At 43.7% G+C, this 17281-nt stretch overlaps 1 protein-coding gene across 1 annotated transcript in view; it reads left to right on the top strand.

Annotated features, from left to right (window-relative positions):
- The first annotated feature begins 332 nt into the window (after window positions 1–332).
- sema4f (sema domain, immunoglobulin domain (Ig), transmembrane domain (TM) and short cytoplasmic domain, (semaphorin) 4F) overlaps window positions 333–17281 on the top strand; it is an 80643-nt gene continuing 63694 nt past the window's right edge. The window contains 1 exon segment of the mRNA XM_083789231.1: window positions 333–1204. Coding sequence (XP_083645357.1) covers window positions 1102–1204 — 103 coding nt within the window. The 5' untranslated portion in view covers window positions 333–1101.

Raw genomic sequence — 17281 nt, 5'->3', positions numbered from 1 at the left:
AGAGAAGCCTTTCTGCTGTGACCCATCCAGGAACATCTGGAGAGAGAATCCTTTCTGCTGTGACCCATCCAGGACCATCTGGAGAGAGAAGCCTTTCTGCTGTAATCAGTTAATCATCACTATGTAATATGACACAGTGCACCTGTGACTGTGTAGTGTACTACTCTACTGTAGTAGTGACGAGACATCATCACTTACCTGTCTGTGTTGTGTGTCCGCCCCTTTCCGGCTGGGCGGGGCAGGAGCGCGAGACGGACTGACTGGCGCTCGAGCTCCACCAGCTACATCCGCGAGCAGCAGTTCAATGTGTGTGTGTGTGTGTGTGTGTTGTGTTCCAGCGCTCGTGTCACCGCCGCCGCGCGCTCCCTCCAGCCACGGCTCGTCCGACGGGAGGACTTTAATTTCACCCTCAACATGCAATGATGACAGACTTGGGCCATTTCCAATTTCCTCGTTGGGGACAGAGAGAGTGCTCAGTTTTGTTTTTTTCCTCATTTTGGATTTGGAACTGAGCAGCGGGACAGCGCGAGCGACACGGCACGGGTCGGGTACAAACCAGCGAGCCTGAAACAGCTTAGTAATTTAGTTTCACGCGCAAGACCTTATTCTGTTGTGAATAAACGTCACAACCTAACGACTTTGAGCTACTTTAAATGCAGTTTATTAAGTGCAAATAGCAGCTTTTAGATTTATCTCCTTTTTATATAATTGCTCTCTGTAATTTCTAGTGGAGAAATGGGACCTGCGCACGATTTTGCACGGAGCGCACATTCATATCCGTTTGTTGACATGCCGCGCTCAGTGCTTTTAGATCACTAAAATACGTTTTTGGTTTTGGAGTAACATTTGTTGCTTTGGGTTGGAATCTCCAAACTAACTTACCGGTATTTGTTACCGGTAAATTGCCCGCACCTTGCCCGTGCATCCAAGTAGAGACAGAAATCCAGGACATTCAACCTGTGTGTGTGCACGGAACGGATCACAATGCCAATGCCTCACAGCTGAGACCAACAGACCCCCGGTGGTGGACTTGTACATTCATCCAGAGATCTCGGTCCGTGGAGGACCGAGGCTGTCCTGCGTCCTCCCGGAGCCGAACATATGACGACCCCAGGCGGCGTGATGTACAGCTTGGTGTCGGTGGTGTGGTGTTTGCTGTCCGGAACCTGCTGGACAGCAGCCTTGAATGGACTAGGACTCGGAGGTAGGGCAAACATACTGTACAGAAATACCCACAACAACACATAATCATCACAAAGGTGATTTGGTAATTCACTTGTTGATGATGATGACGAAAATATTTGATTGATTTATTGAATTAATACTTTATTAACAGTTTGCATGGACAAGCACTGGTAATACAGGTCTGCTAAAAGGATGAATCCAAGAAAGCCATTCGGCTTGTTTCCATTAGGGTCCTCATGTACTCAATTCATCGTATTTTGCATTAGTAGTTAAGTTTTTCCCCCCTTCTTTTTAGGCAGCTCCCACTGTTGTTTTTACATCAACACACACCAGCATAAACTCTTAATGTCACCCTCTGCCTATACAAGAAGTAGGCTACACGAAGCTGAACACTGGTGTGACTGGTGTGGTGTCCCAGTTTGCAGTGCTGTTTTACACACTTTGGGCTCTGCGCCAAACGTCTCCTTTGTACTGTGTGACTTGATAAATGATGATGTTGGCGAGGCAAGCAGGTGCCAGCATTGTTTTCCTGAACGACAACAAGTGCACGACTGGGAACGGCTCAACAGGGCTCCTCCAACTCTCAGAGAGTGTACAATTTATGGAACTGAATCTGGTCCCACTGTACAGCTCCCCCGAGTTAAATGAACACTGAGCATTTTGCTGTGTACTTCGTTCGGACGAGAGAAGATGTCACCAGAGGAGGAGGCGATTTATTGGGAGTGCAGTACAGTACGTCCGAGGGACAGTAAATTGTACTCTGAGTGTAAACCCCCTGAACCTTATTCAGCCTACACTCAGAGTTACTGAGCATTTGTTGCAGTGTAGTTTTCCTGGAAAGTCGTGGGCGCATATTATCACGTGTATGATCTTTAATGAAGTCCTGTCACACGGCTGCTGGACTCGCCGGCGGCCAAGAGCCTGTTTTTTGTGTGTACTTCGAGTTAGAAGCAGAGAGAGAGACAAGAGCGACAGAGCTCGGGTGGAAGTGGAGCAGTTCTCTAAACAACAAGCTGTGTCTTTGTGCTTGTGCCCGGCGGTGGGGTCAGCGACATGGACACTGATGCCTTCCTGTTTTCTGGAAACGGTTGAAATGCAAAATGTGAAATGAGAGGAGACGTATCACAACAAGCATGCAGATGCCTTAAGGGAGAGCCTCACAGGCCGTCGTTTACCCTCTAGTCCCTGAGGAGAGGAACGTTGGAGTTGGAGAGGTTGTGTCACAGTGTGTGTGTCCATTACAATTTACAATTTACAATTTAGGCATTTAGCAGACGCTCTTAATCCAGAGCGATTTACATTAAGCAAGAACAAAAAAAGCATGGGAATACATCACATAAAAACATTTATCAAGAAACATGCTTAAGCTAAGAAAGTAACAGTGGAATATCTATATAATGAAGCTATACATATAAACTATACATCTATACTACTATGCTATTATGTACTATGACGTGCTATGACTACATACAATGCAATTATAGTGCTGTCTACATAACATGCTATAAGTCTGTATCAAATGCTATCTAAGTCTACAGAAATGCTATCTAAGGGGGTGGGGTAAGTGCTATGGGCCATGATGGAGTCTAAAAAGGTGGGTTTTCAGACTACGGCGGAAGATTGGGAGTGATGCTGCAGTTCTGACTGCAATGGGAAGTGCATTCCACAGTTTTGGAGCCAGAAGGGAGAAGAGTTTGGGACGTGTGGAGCGTTGTCCCGGCGTTTTTAGTGAGGGTACTTCCAGCTTCCCTGCGTTGGCTGATCTGAGTGCGCGGGAGGGTTTGTAGGGTTCGATCATACTTTTTTTTTTTTTTAAGATATTTTTTTGCGGCTTACGCCTTTTATTGATTTTTGAAGGGACAGACAGTAGGCTGACAGGAAACGGGAGAGAGATGGGGGGATGACATGCAGTAAAGGCCGTGTCGGGTCCGGGAGTCGAACCCGCGGCACACTGCGACTGGATTACCAGTCCGGTGCCCAGACCGTTACGCTACGGCCTGGGCCGGTTCGATCATACTTGCAAGATATGGGGGAGCCATACCTTTGGTTGCTTTGAATGCCAGCATCAGAGTTTTGTATTCTGTGCGGGCAGCGACCGGGAGCCAGTGGAGGGAGCGGAGCAGGGGGGAGACATTTTTGGCTGGTTGAAGACCAAGCGAGCTGCGGCATTTTGGATCAGCTGGAGAGGCTTACGTGCACATGCTGGTAGGGCAGTAAGGAGGGAGTTACAATAGTCGAGTTTTGACAAGACTGTTGTCTGGATTAGGAGCTTCCATTCACCAGCAGCCTGCTGTGGGCTACAGTCAGATGGGGTTGAAATAATTGAAATTACTTCTGCTTAACTACGTGTACTCATTAACAGGCCTCCTACAGTTACGACCTGAACAAGCTTGTGCATTCTAACTGTGTCCTATTGCCGCTCTCCGCTTGCACTGTCATTCGGACTCGCAGTTGATGAACGACTGCTGTGTGTGTGTGCGTGTGTGTGTGTGTGTGTGCGAGCTGGCGCCTGTGTGTTGTCATTGTGCAACTGTGGCAAACCAGTCCCACGACAAATGCCAAAAAGCACTGGCCTTTGGAAGAAGGGAAAGAAGAGAGACGTATTGACAGAGAAGACAGAGGTGGCTAACTGTCCTCGTCAGAGATTCAGAATTAGAATTAGAATGTAGGATTGGTCATAAAGAGAGACAACAACATTCCATTGTGTTATCGGGTGAGGTTTTAGAAGGGTGTGTCCCTCTGCGCGTAGTATGTCAGTATGCAAATGTGCGTATGTTACGATTAGTGAACAGAAGAATCCTCTTGTGTAAGAGGCTTCTGTTTGGTTTTTTGAGCAACTGGTCAGGTGATTATCCATAATTGCCAAGGTTAGTACTAGTGACCAACATTTACATCAGGTGCACTGCACTGCAATCCCGTTGCATTGCAACACAATGGAAAAGGCTTTGTGAACTGTCAAAATACTGTTGACAAAGTACACGTATATTACAAGTTGAGAACGGCATGCACACCAAACCGATTGATTTATGCACACACTTCACCTCTGCATTGACATTTATGTATATCATCTGTATACCATCTTAGAACTACTAGATAAGATCATAACAATTACTTTTACGATAAAAAAAAAATCAAAACAAATTGTATTTTCTTCCAATCATACATTGTTTACTGCGACAGTACACAGTACACTATGAAGTGTGTGTACCACACACAGCGGTACACATTTTACACCTGCATTGCCTCAGAAAGTATTCCACAATGGGCTTGTTTCTGCTCTGATTTAAAGCTATGTTTATTTGTGGTTTGTTTATTGCAACCGAAAGTCGCAGTTTACTATGGAATTAAGCATTATCAGTTAGTGTGTCGGGCATCATATCGTCCCCAGGTCTTGTGACATCATGTGACATCATCAAGGATTGTGGAGATGTGGAGACCCTGATGTCATATAGTAAATCTGTGACTTGCTGTCACAGTTAAGCCCATATATGGAGATCCCTGATGTCATCAGTATTGGCCAGCAACTCTACATCTGACCTCAAACCTCATACCTTTAGATCTCCATATATGGATATATTTCAGAACCTGTTCTGACATTCCATATGTTGATCCTTCCCCATCCATCCTTCTTCTTTGATGTCTCCCTTTTGACCTGTCCATTCACATTTCAAACTCTAGATAGGCCTGCCACAAAGTTATTAGTGCAGCCGCGCCCGGCAGCCCGCGCAAAATAGGCCTGGCGGCTGGCCCTACCTGGGCCCTCATCAAACCCTGTACACTCAAGAGAATATCCCCGCTACCACCCTTAGATCTCCATATACTGTATGGAGCTGACCTGTTCTGACATTCCATTATGTTGATCTGACCTCATCAAACCCTGTACACTCAAGACATGCTCCTTATTATATGGCCGAATTCATTCCATGTTGATCTGACCCCCATGCCAAAGCGCCAGTGCTCGCCCAGCAGTATTACTGGTAGTATGAAATATGATGTGTTAAATTTGTGTTATGATGTGTTTGTTTGTGTCCTCATATAGATATGACATTTTAAAGGTGTGTCATAAAATGAGGTTGTTACTGTCGTGAGAGATTCATCTTGTTTTAAAGGCGTGTTATGATGGGTTGTTTGCTGTTCCAATAGGATCATCTTGTTTTAAAGGAGTGTCCATAACAAAGGAGTGTCCATAACACAGATTGGTGCTCTGAACAGCCATGTACGTGTTTACATTTTGTGTGCCTTTGTTTTTCTTGTAGGAAAGTGTCTTGTTATCAGGGTGGAGAGGGAGGCCTTGAGATTAGCGCACAGTAAAATCCTTAGCGTTGATTAATCTCTGAGGGGTCCATTTTTACACTCAGAGGGAGAGAGGAAAAGGCTAGATCTGTTTTGTGGGTGTGTGCTTGTCTGAACGTTCTGTACACCCTGTTCTTATGCAATTGGCCCTTAATAAACCAAAGAAAACTAAATTGGAAACAAATGACCTTAAAAGTACATATAGAACCGCTGTGTGTGACCACAGTATGTGAGCTCTGACCTGTCGGTTTCTGCAGGTCACAAGCCTTTTCTAATGCCCCTCACATGAAACTGATTAGGGGGTCGGACACAATGGGGACATGTGAAACAACGAGGTTGGTCAGCTGGGAAGTATGCAGGTATATAGGACTGGTAAACGGTTATCTTTCTCTCTCGCCCGCTCGATCTCTCTCTGCCGACTTTCCAGAACTTATTTCTACGTTTACTTTCCAAGTTTCTAGTCAGTGTTTATCAGTTACTGTACACATACATTCGTCTGTCTTAGACTCCAGTGATTTCACCATTCCCCACTACTGTGTTTTGCAGCGTTGCACTCAGCCAACTGTAAACTATGTGCGTGCGGGGGTTTTCAAGTGACTGTTCTAGCGTAAGTCACTGTTTTACAGAGGCTGACCAAGCCTGACCGGACACACAAAACTTTAGCACCAGTGCCAATTATGAATTACTAAAGTCCTTTTCATTTGAGGTCGAGATGGTTTAGCTCAGAACAATTCTAGCGTGGACACACACAGGCTGTGGTAGATGGAAACTGTCTGCCGGAACTGCAAAGCCTGTGTTCCAATACAATAGTCACATGGCTTTTGTTTTCTTGTCTTTTCTGTGTGGCTACAGACAGTGTTTACTTTCCATATGAATGTCCAGGGATGAGGTGGTAGGTTCAGTGTAAACCATCTGACCGTGGCTGTGCCAGGAACTACCGTACACACGGGGGTTAAGATTGGAACTACAATATCGTATGGGTTCAGCATGCATTGTTGCCTGACACCCTGGGGACTAGTAAGTGGCCATGCAAAGACACAAGCTCAGATTTGCTGTCTCTCTTGAGACATTCCCCCTTCTCCACTTCAGTGTACTCATAATCTTTCCATGTCCTTCAGTACTCTCTGTCTCTCCGTCCTCCTCCTGTTGTCTTGTAAACCGGAGTTGATATGGGCATCTGGGGAACACAGAGAGAGGCATCAGAGATGCTGTTAGCGTCTCTTAGCTGCTGGCAGTGGTGATATAACCCCCCCCCCCCAGCCCTTTAGTGTGGGAAGGCTGCAGCATTTCCAACCTGGGCATCAATGTGACGCTGTGTTCTTGTCTTATAATTTAGTTGCAGTTTACTTTAATCTCATAAATGCATGATCCTCTTATGAGACCTGTGGTTTTGTTGGGTAACCCGTTCAAAGAACTGACTTCCAGTCAGTTTCTTGGTATTCCTCTCTCTCTCTTCCGCTGTGTGTGTGTGTGTGTGTGTGTGTGTGTGTGTGTGTGTGTGTGTGTGTGTGTGTGTGTGTGTGTGTGTGTGTGTGTGTGTGTGTGTGTGTGTGTGTGTGTGTGTGTGTGTGTGTGTGTGTGTGTGTGTGGAGATGGAGAGAGAATTGAAGAAAGACAGAGAGATGTCATGAGGAATGGAGAGTGTGGGAACGAGTACATTATGTTATTCTGTAGTAAAAGAGGAGACGAGGGGATGACATTCTTTCAAGAGAGACAGACCACGTCAGAAGAACTCCCCACCTACAGAAAGGAACGCTTTCTCACCACACACACACACACACACACACACACACACACACACACACACACACACACAGCGGTACAAAGAGGCTCTCATGTACACTGTGATTCATAACATTCACCCTATGAAGTCCCGGCATTGTCTTTGTGCTGTTCAACACACGTACGCACGCACATGCACACACACACACACACCTCTGTTTAATATGAATGGTTAGCCCACACATCGTGTCCATGACTCGACCATGTCAGAGTAAAGGTCATCTGCTGTGTCAGAACACACACACACACACACACACACACACAGTCTACGTAAGCAGCGTACTACTGCATTCCTGTGACCTTTTCGTATATGATTTTGAATCATGTCTCATTCCGTCCTCTTTCTCTAATCATATGTTATGTCCTTAACCCTGGATCTCTCTCTCGTTCTTTCCATTATCCTTTCCTTTTACGAGAAATTACCAAAAGGTTACACAGCATAGCAGTTGTCTGGTCAGAGCACTTTTTCTGGGGAGAGCATTGTGCTTTTAAAAGTTGAGAATATTTAAAGCAGCGCTTATGATGTCAACTGCTTTCTGTCAGCTGTTCATGATCTCTCTACACCCTGGAGGAACCCACATCCAACTGCCTAACAAGAACAATATATTATACCTATTATTACCCATTATAATTGCATCATATTCGCTATATTCATTGTGGAGTTGTATTTACCTATAAAGTAAAATGTCTTATAGATATTCAACAGTTCCCTGAAAAATGTATGTTTCTGTATCAGTGAGCGTTTCATGTCAACGACCTCCACAATGATATGGATTTGGCTGCGGAGCCCCATCTCGAAATATTTAGTGCCAGCCAGGGCCCCCAGAAATGTTGAATATCCAAAGTATAAAACATGGCTAAAATCTAAAATGACACGGTCCACAGATGCTTTCCCAGATTAAATGGGTTAAAGGTAGACCTGTTAATGTATGGCCGATTCAACATTCCAGACAGCAGCCATGCCCAACATGAGGAGAGAAGTGACACCCGGGCAGAAGAAACTCACACAGTTGATTTCCATTAAATGTCGTTTTTGTCTGTTTGAAATTACACAATACAAGCCCAATCCCCCCCAGCAGAAAAGATGCTCTAGACAGCATTTTCTCTTCATAAAAAGGGGCAAGTGTGAGAGTACCCTTACTGACTCTCTTTGTCTCTCTCTCATGGTCTCTTCGTGTCCCTGTCTGTGGGATTATTTTAATTAATAGTTTACACACCCTGAGGTCAGGGATCGCGTGGGCCGATATCGTAGGCTATCTATCCGTCTGTCGGAATTCCGCTCCCTCCCTCTCCTCCTCCATACATCCATCTAAACATCCATCCATCTATTCCACTCTTCCTCCTCCATGCATTCCTCCCTTCCTGTGTACCCGCCTCGCTCTCCCACCCTCATTCATAAAAATGACACAAAATGTGCCATGTCATGAAATAAACATGCTCCTTTAATCGAAGGCGATGTTGTCTTTGGGAAATTAAAGTGTGTGTGCGTGGGTGCGTGTGCTTGCTTGCATCTGGGATGTGAGTATAATTCATTGTTTAAAACTTAGAGCATTCCTCACATGGGACGTACTGTATGAACAAATGATAAAATCTACGGTGTGGAGGCCGAGCATCTATCAGGAACTCATTTAAATCCCCCCCCAACCCCCCCCCCAACCCCCCCCCCCCACACACACACACACACACACACACACACACACATACTTTCTCCTCTCCCTCAATCAATCCCATCATGTCAAGAGACAGCATGTGTAGTGTGTACAAATCGATTGGAAAGCAGTCCCTCTCAACGTTTAGGCAGTGTAGCCTATAGCCTACTCTATCATGTTTACTTTGATGTTACAAGTACAATCTTAGTACCCAATCAAGACCCCCATTTCTTCACTGTGTTAGAAAGTCTGTGTGGACTGTGCCTTTGATGTCACCTGGGATGGCATAGGCATGGTTTCAATTCCATAATTGTGTACTATATTGTATGGTCAATTTCACTGTAATAGCAGCAGTATCAGAGTACTTATATGCTATTCTCTCACATCAGCACTAGTGCTGCATTAGAATTGTGGCATCAAGGCATCTCAGTAATTGGGCAAAACACAGACAGACAGAAAGACAGACAGATTTCTTGAATACTCTGGACTGTGCATGTTGGGAACAATGCGATGCGTCAGGGGAATACATGATATCAGACATGTAATGATGACCACCCCTCCTACTTCTCATACTGTATACCTTCTGTTCTCACCCACTTTTTTCTCAGCATTTGATAAAGATGCCTTCCTTCTCCTCCTCCTACCCCAACTCCCAAGTAACATTACTGCCATTCTTCTATTATTGCATTCTTCCATAATTATTATAGCTTTTGCCTACTTTCTGTTCCATTGCCTATGATATGATATGATATGATATGATATGATATAGTACTTTATTGTCAGTTCACACTGAAATTTGTCTTGCGACACAGCAGCCAAGTATGCAGAAACACATATACAAAACACAAAGAACAAGACAATTTACATACATAAAGACATGAGCAATATCCACCGCTTAGATTATCCTGTGGCTACTACATCTCCTGATTAAGCCTCAAGGTCGACTGGTAGACAAAGGACCTCTTTAGTCTGACCTTATTGTATGCTGGTACACCATATCTCCTTCCTGAAGGTAGCAACCTATATTCTCCATACAACACATGCTTAGTATTAGAGGTGATATTCCTTGCTAACCTTAGGATGCTGTTATCATATGTGGATGTATAAAGTTTCTGAAGTTGTTGTCCAACAATCTTTGAACAAATGTTCAGTTGTTGCAGCAGTTGTGACTTTAGGGCTGCAGACAAACATCCATACCAGGTGGTACTACAGTACTGAAGAACACTCATAATAACAGAAGTGAAAAACAAAAGAAGAATCCGTCTACTAGCACCGAAGGATCTTAGGCGGCGAAGGAAGTAGATTCTTTGCTTTGTTTGTTTCCATGACAAAAGATGGTCTATTACTACTCCTAGGTATTTGTACGAACATACCTGGTTGATCGGTTCACCATGAATAGTAATGGGGGATCTGTGTATCTCTGGTGGTGTACCAAAAACAATCTCTTCTGTCTTTTTTGTGTTAATGATGAGAGCATTGTTATCACTCCATTCAACCACCTTATTTACTCTGTGTTGGTGCAGTCCAGGATCACTGGAACTATCTAAGAGAGAAATCAAAACTGTGTCATCTGAGTATTTTAGAATGTATTGGTCTGGTGTGTCAGTGCGACATTCAGACAGGCATTCCTCAATACGACAGCTGTCAGTATAGAGGGTGAAAAGTACAGCTGAGCTCACACAACCCTGGGGAGCACCAACATTAGTAGTTAATGCTGATAAGAGGGTTGTGTTCACTTTCACCCTCTGTACTCTGTTAGTAAGAAAAGAAGCATACCTGTGAATTAAGTATGGATTCAGTTCCAACTGTACCATTTTTTACACTAGTATATCAGACTGTATTGTGTTGAAAGCTGAAGAAATGTCTAAGAATAGCACTCTCGCATGATTCTTATTTGACTTATCTAGGTGTTTTGTAATTAAGTGGACCAGTGTGACAACCGCATCCTCTGTACCGCAACCCTTTTTGTAGGCAAACTGACTGGGGTCGAATTTGTCTTTGGTTATACTGACAAGATGTTGTAACAGTATTCTTTCAAGTGATTTCATAATCACTGAAGTGAGAGCTATGGGTCTATAATCCTTATGTTCTTTTGGACATTGGATTTTGGGTAGTGGTTTTATGTGTGAGGTTTTCCAAGACAGGGGAATTGTGTGTGTGTCTACAGAGGTTTGGAATATTGGTTGCCACACTGGAGCCAGCTCAGATGCAAAGTGTTTGAGGAGAAAAGCACTGCATTCATCTGGCCCATTAGCTTTCCTTGTGTTAGTACACTGAAACACTTTCCTTACATCCTCTTCAGTGATGGTAATTCTGTCTGAGGGGGCAGGTGTTACAGCCTTGAGTATTTCAGTGCACTTTGAGGAATTGTCCAATGATTCAAATCTGGAGAAAAAGGTGTTTAGGTCATTGGAAAAGACAAGTTCATTTTCGGTCACAATAGGTTTAGTTGGGGTTGACATTCCTGTCATAGATTTCATAGTATCCCATGCCTTTTTGTGATCGTTGGCATTAAACGCATCCTTCAGACGCTGTCTATGTGCCAATTTTGCCTGCCTCATTTTCGTTTTTAACTTTTTATCTGCCAATTTAAGTGCACCACAAAATCTTTGTTTATGAAAGCTGTTTTCCTTTCATTTATTACATTTTTTATATCTTTTGTCACATATGATTTGTTGTTTGGATAGATTTTTATCTCCTTTGTAGGAACAACCAGCTGTACACAAAAATTAATATAATAATTTGTAACTGTGGTGATTTCATCTAATGAACCATCTCTGAACGTGTCCCAATCAGTCCAGTCCAGGCATGCTGCAAGTTGTTCCTTGTTGTCATCTGTCCATGTCCTAACTACCTTCTTCTCTGGCTTCCCTCTTTTTAATTTGGATTTATAAACTGGGGTCATGCACACAACATTGTGGTCAGAGGTCTCTATCGGTGGCCCAATCTTGGCTACATATGCATTTGGAATGTTTACATAGCACTTGTCCAAAATATAATTTTTCCTTGTCGCATCCTTGACGTATTGTTCAAATCCCGGCAGCACAGTGTCCAGATAACACTGGTTTAAGTCTCCAAGCACGACTGCTGGTGCGTCCGGGTACTATGCTGTTACTTATATTGGCTATATTGGCTATTTATTCTTTGACAGGTCTATAGTACCGGTAAATGTAGAAGTCCAAATATTAAAAACGAGTGATCCCTCACACTGTCATGATTCATGAACTTGCATAAATCTTTCATTAATTATCAAAGTTTCGATCCTTGACCTTGAGCATGATTCTTTACATGGAGACTAGACTGGTCTAGTCTATGTGCAAGTCGGGAACGAGGCAAGTTGAGGACTGCATGCCCCACCATATGCAATACCAGTTGTACTCATTGTCCTCGCATTTATAGTTTACATGACATCATGTCGTATTATAAAGAAGAGTTTTGAGTTGAGAGATGATCATTTCAGGTCTGCGTTCAGCATTACTCACCCCCCTGTGGCATGGCCATCATTCACGGTAATTGATATTGATCTGACGTTCCCTCCGTGCCAAGGTTAAGTAAAACGACCTGTGAGGAGAAGGAGGTGCAGAGCAGGAGAGGAGGGGTTTTGTTCTGGTTTCGAACGCTAACCTGGTTTGATGGAAACCAGTCTCTTTGGTACACGTCCGTAGAAACTACACACCTTAAAGACAAGGTCATAATCATGCACTATAAAAGGAAAAAGGAGTAAGGAAACACACACTGCATATTGATAAATTCACAACATTAATCATGGCATCCCAACACTTACAAGCTCACAATGCAACACATTGTGAGCTTGTAGATGGAGTAGTCTCATTATTTCTCATACGACAAAGTATATTAGGGTTTAAGTATAGTGGGGAGGAACTACTTTATTCAGGACTTAATTTATGGATTATAGATTTTCAAAAGAGAGAGAGAGAGACAAGACACTAGATGGATTCCCTAGAAGATGAAAACCTGATCTCAAGTCAGTCACAACAAGGCGAGGAGAGAGAGAGAGAGACGTGAAATTGATGAAACCACCCAGACGGACTAAGGGCAAGAGGGGTCATAGTTCATGTGTCCGTGTCAGATCGTGTGTGTGCATGTGTGAGTAGGTCTGACACACACACACACACACACACACACACACACACACACCTTGTGATTGCCCAGGCATGTGGAGATAAGCCCCTAAGAGAGTTGGTGGCTATTTACACAAATTGATTGAAATCAGCAGGACTCATCAATCAATGGCATGAACCATCTGTCAATCAATCTGTCTGTCTTTTAATGTATGTATGCACGTGTGTGTGTGTGTACTGTCTGTGTCTGTATGTGTTTGTGTGTGTGTGTGTGTGTGTGTGTGTAGGCATTTCCTATGGGTTGGGTCCCAGTGCTAACATCAGCATCATGCTAGGTTTTCCACAGTGTCTGACATCTGGCTCTGCGTTGAGTGTCTGGCTCGATCATGCGTGTGTGTGTGTGTGCGTGTGTGTGCATGCGTGTGTCCGTGCATATCTGTCTGGTTCTCATCCAGATCCTCAAATGAACCCTTTAAATCTGAGTACAGTAACATGGTGTGCGTGCGTGCGTGCGTGCGCTCGTGGGTACACACATGTAACAGAGGTACATGTGTACCTCTGTTTCTTTGCAGGACCTGTGTCAGCATTAAGGCACGGAAAGGGTGAAGGGAGGGAAGGAAGGAAACACGCGTGCGCACACGCCCACAGACACACAACCTTTCTCCAACCACAATTACATCTGGCAGTTGATCAGTTCAAGGCTTCAAGATCTAATCTAAGCCAATATAATGTAATTATAATGATCCATATAGGGTGTAATTGTAACAGTATAGTCTAGTTGTAACCGCGTCTGTCTAGTCATTGTTAATTGTACTGTAGTAGTGCATATATCTGCCCTCAGATACACCCCTGGTATTACTTTAGGAAGCAGTCAGACTTCAGATTCCTGCCAGTCTGCAACTTTCAGCATCAGTTTGCACGTGAATGTGAACAATGTGCTGAGTTTGAATACAGGAGAAATTGCTTGTAAATTCCGAACTCTCTGCTTACAACGCCCACATTATCTGCCTCAAAGGTCCATATTGACCATGGTGTTTCACCTCCAAACATAATACTGGAACCAATTATACAAAAGAAAAGAACCCAAGGCACTCTTTATGAAGTTAAAAAGCTTGAATAAAACGGCGAGTTCATAATGGAACCGACACAATCTGGTACGTGTCAAAGGCAAACAGCCCTGAAGAAGGTCAATCTGTTCCGTTATGAACTAGCGGTTTCATTAAAGCTTTTGAACTTCATGAAGATGGATTGGTTTCTTTTGTATTATAGATGATTGCCCTCCTTTTTTGTACCAAAGACCACCTTCTACCAACTTTATTTTCACAACCATAGAACACTGTAGAGTGTAGAACAACCCTACTCTTTTTATGTTTTCTATACACTAGTACCAGGTAGGACTTGGAGCATTTGGAGAATACATGCAATTCTAATGTCTGCATTTAAAAGTGTTAACTACTTTAACCTCAAGTCATTATTTTGGGTACCTTGTCATCATAGGCAAAAATTGCTGATCTGCAGGCTCACAACACGTCGTGCTGCGAAGCGTTGTGAGCTTGTAGATCAGCTAATTTAGCTATTTTTTTGTAATGCAGGTTCTTTTTAAACTCAATCAGGGTGCTAAAATGGGTAAATCTTTACAATCTCAGAGTTCAACACTCAGGATTTTACTGTTTGCAAGACAGGTTCATGCTGATATGCAATGAATTTGGAGCTGGGGGCGTTGCCACTTAATGGCAGAGAATTGGTCATAATATAGGCCATTATGTCAAGTCAGGACTATTCTAATTTCTGTGTAAAATCAACGTAAAAAAGACCATATTACTTCCTGTTGGTCAGCTTAGTTTAGCATTACTTCTAGGTGCAAGAAAATAAGATATAAAGCTATATCATGATGTTAATTTCTAACCAAGGTTGGCACAACTGATATTTATGACTTTCCTCAACTTCAGTGCCCTTTTCTGACAATAGAGAGATGTAATTTTGTCTTGTATGGGTCCTTAAATGCATGACACATACTGTACACATACTACATAATTATGCACAGTGCACACTTACAGACAGTAACTTGCTTCATTTGTCAAACCAGTTATTCCAGTTGAAGTATATGGCTGTAGTTCTGTGTTCTGGCCAGTTCACAGGGGCGGACACGCATGTGCACGCGCGTGCACACACACACACACACACACACACACACACACACACACACACACACACTACAGGGTGGTACAAGTAGGTGTGTCAGGTGGTTGTTACAGCTCCTGCTAAGATCAAGGTAACACATCTGTTCATAAAATCAGCCCTGCGACTTCAATCGGACGCACACACACGCACGCATGCACGACACACACACACACACACACACACACACACACACACACACACACACACACACACACACACACACACACACACACACCTTATCAGGTTGTCCTTTTTAGTTAGGTGAAACATTACTCTTACTAGACGTGTGTGTGTGTGTGTGTGTGTGTGTGTGTGTGTGTGTGTGTGTGTGTGTGTGTGTGTGTGTGTGTGTGTGTGTGTGTGTGCTGTACTATAATGAACTCGCATATCTGTTTCCGCTCTGTGTATTGTGCCTGCTCTCGCTTTGGCAGCCAAAGTAAATGAAACCACCGCAGCACTAAACTGCCTCTCAACATTTCTGTGTGTGATTGTGTGTGTCCTCTGGCAGCTTCTGGCTGGCAAGCACCCATGCTATCTCTTTCTCTCTCTCTCTCTGTGTCTCTCTCTCTCTCTCTCTCTGACACACACACACACACACACACACACACACACACACACACACACACTGACAGTGGGGCTGCCCTGCATGCTGTTTGTGCTTTGTGTTTATTGATTGGGTGTCTTCCGTTGTAGACTGACACTGTGTGTGTGTGTGTGTGTGTGTGTGTGTGTGTGTGTGTGTGTGTGTGTGTGTGTGTGTGCGTGTGCGTGCACTAAGTGAATATACTGTACATGCATCGATTCGTTAAAAAACATACACACCGTCTCTGTTTCATTGCAGCCTATGGCTCTTAACATGGTTTCTGTCTCTTGGTTTCTGGCTTTTCTCCATCTCTCTGGCGCTCCTCAGTTTTTTTTTCTTGTTCTTTCATTTTTCAGTCTTTCTTCATCTCTCTTATTCCTCACAACTGTGTGTGTGTGGCCTGAGTAGCTATAAAGCAGAGTAGGGAGCCTTAATGGCAGGAAATGGACACACACACACAAAGGTTTTGCTAACTGTTTGGGGTAGTGCATGGACTTCAATGTAGATCAATTCCATATCCCGCTTTACCCCAGCTCAACACACCCTCCCTCTCCTCCTCCATTGCGGGCTTCCTCTAATTGGAGTCTGAGGTGGTAATTAGAACGAGGGAGTGTGGGAGGTGGAAAGAAGGGGGAAAAAGGAGGGAATACGACGGGGAGGGGGTGAGTAAAGAACAGCAGGGGAGTTGTGATGAGAGAGCAACAGCGTGGTGTAGACATGATGCAGCGAGGGCCCTCTCACACACCACCGTAGTCATGATGTTCTCAGAAAAGGACTGTTTCATTTGTCTTGGCTTCTCTCAAAATTGTGACCATAATGATACACAAAGGGCCCTGGCGTATAGTATTGTTTTAGTATTGGCAACAAAATGTACTTAACTCATTTTGACCCGAGATCAGATTCTAAAAATGTCTTCTACATCCTGACAGTTTTCTGAAAAAGCTGTTTCTATGTCAGTCGTTCTTCGACTTTAAAAAAATAGCAGACCTACAAGCTCGTAGCGCGCCACTCGGTGCCGCGCTATGAGCTTGTAGATCTGCTATTTTTCAATAGCTACAAAACACCAAAAGGGGTTCCTGCCCAAAATGGGTTAAATCATACTGTAACTGAAAACTAGGGATGCACCCAATGGCAAATTCTTGGCCGAAACCAAATACCGAATATAGGAAACAGTTGGCCGAAAACCAAATAGCCAAATATGATTTATCGATTGCTATTATATCTATATAAAAAAAATTAAGAAATTACCTGTTTTTGTACCATTGCTGTCATATCTGTACCTTTGTTGTTGCAGTACATACAGACATGTGTGTGCCATGCTTGACGCCGCGTTTTGATCACGTCATCACAACAAAGCGGTAGGTTAACGCCGGTTCAGTTTTGGCTCTAAAATCAACCGAACTGATTACCGAATATGCATGTTTTGCCAAATTGCCACTATTCGGCCGAATAGTTTCAGTGGCCAAATATTCGGTGCATCCCTCCTAAAAACAGTTCCTAAAGTAAAACCCCATCCAACCAAACAT

The sequence above is a fragment of the Protomyctophum parallelum genome (genome assembly GCF_964188405.1).
Source record: "Protomyctophum parallelum genome assembly, chromosome: 18".
NCBI lineage: Eukaryota > Metazoa > Chordata > Actinopteri > Myctophiformes > Myctophidae > Protomyctophum > Protomyctophum parallelum.
Note: the sequence above shows the minus strand (reverse complement) of the source record. Positions and strands in the feature narration are given on the sequence as shown.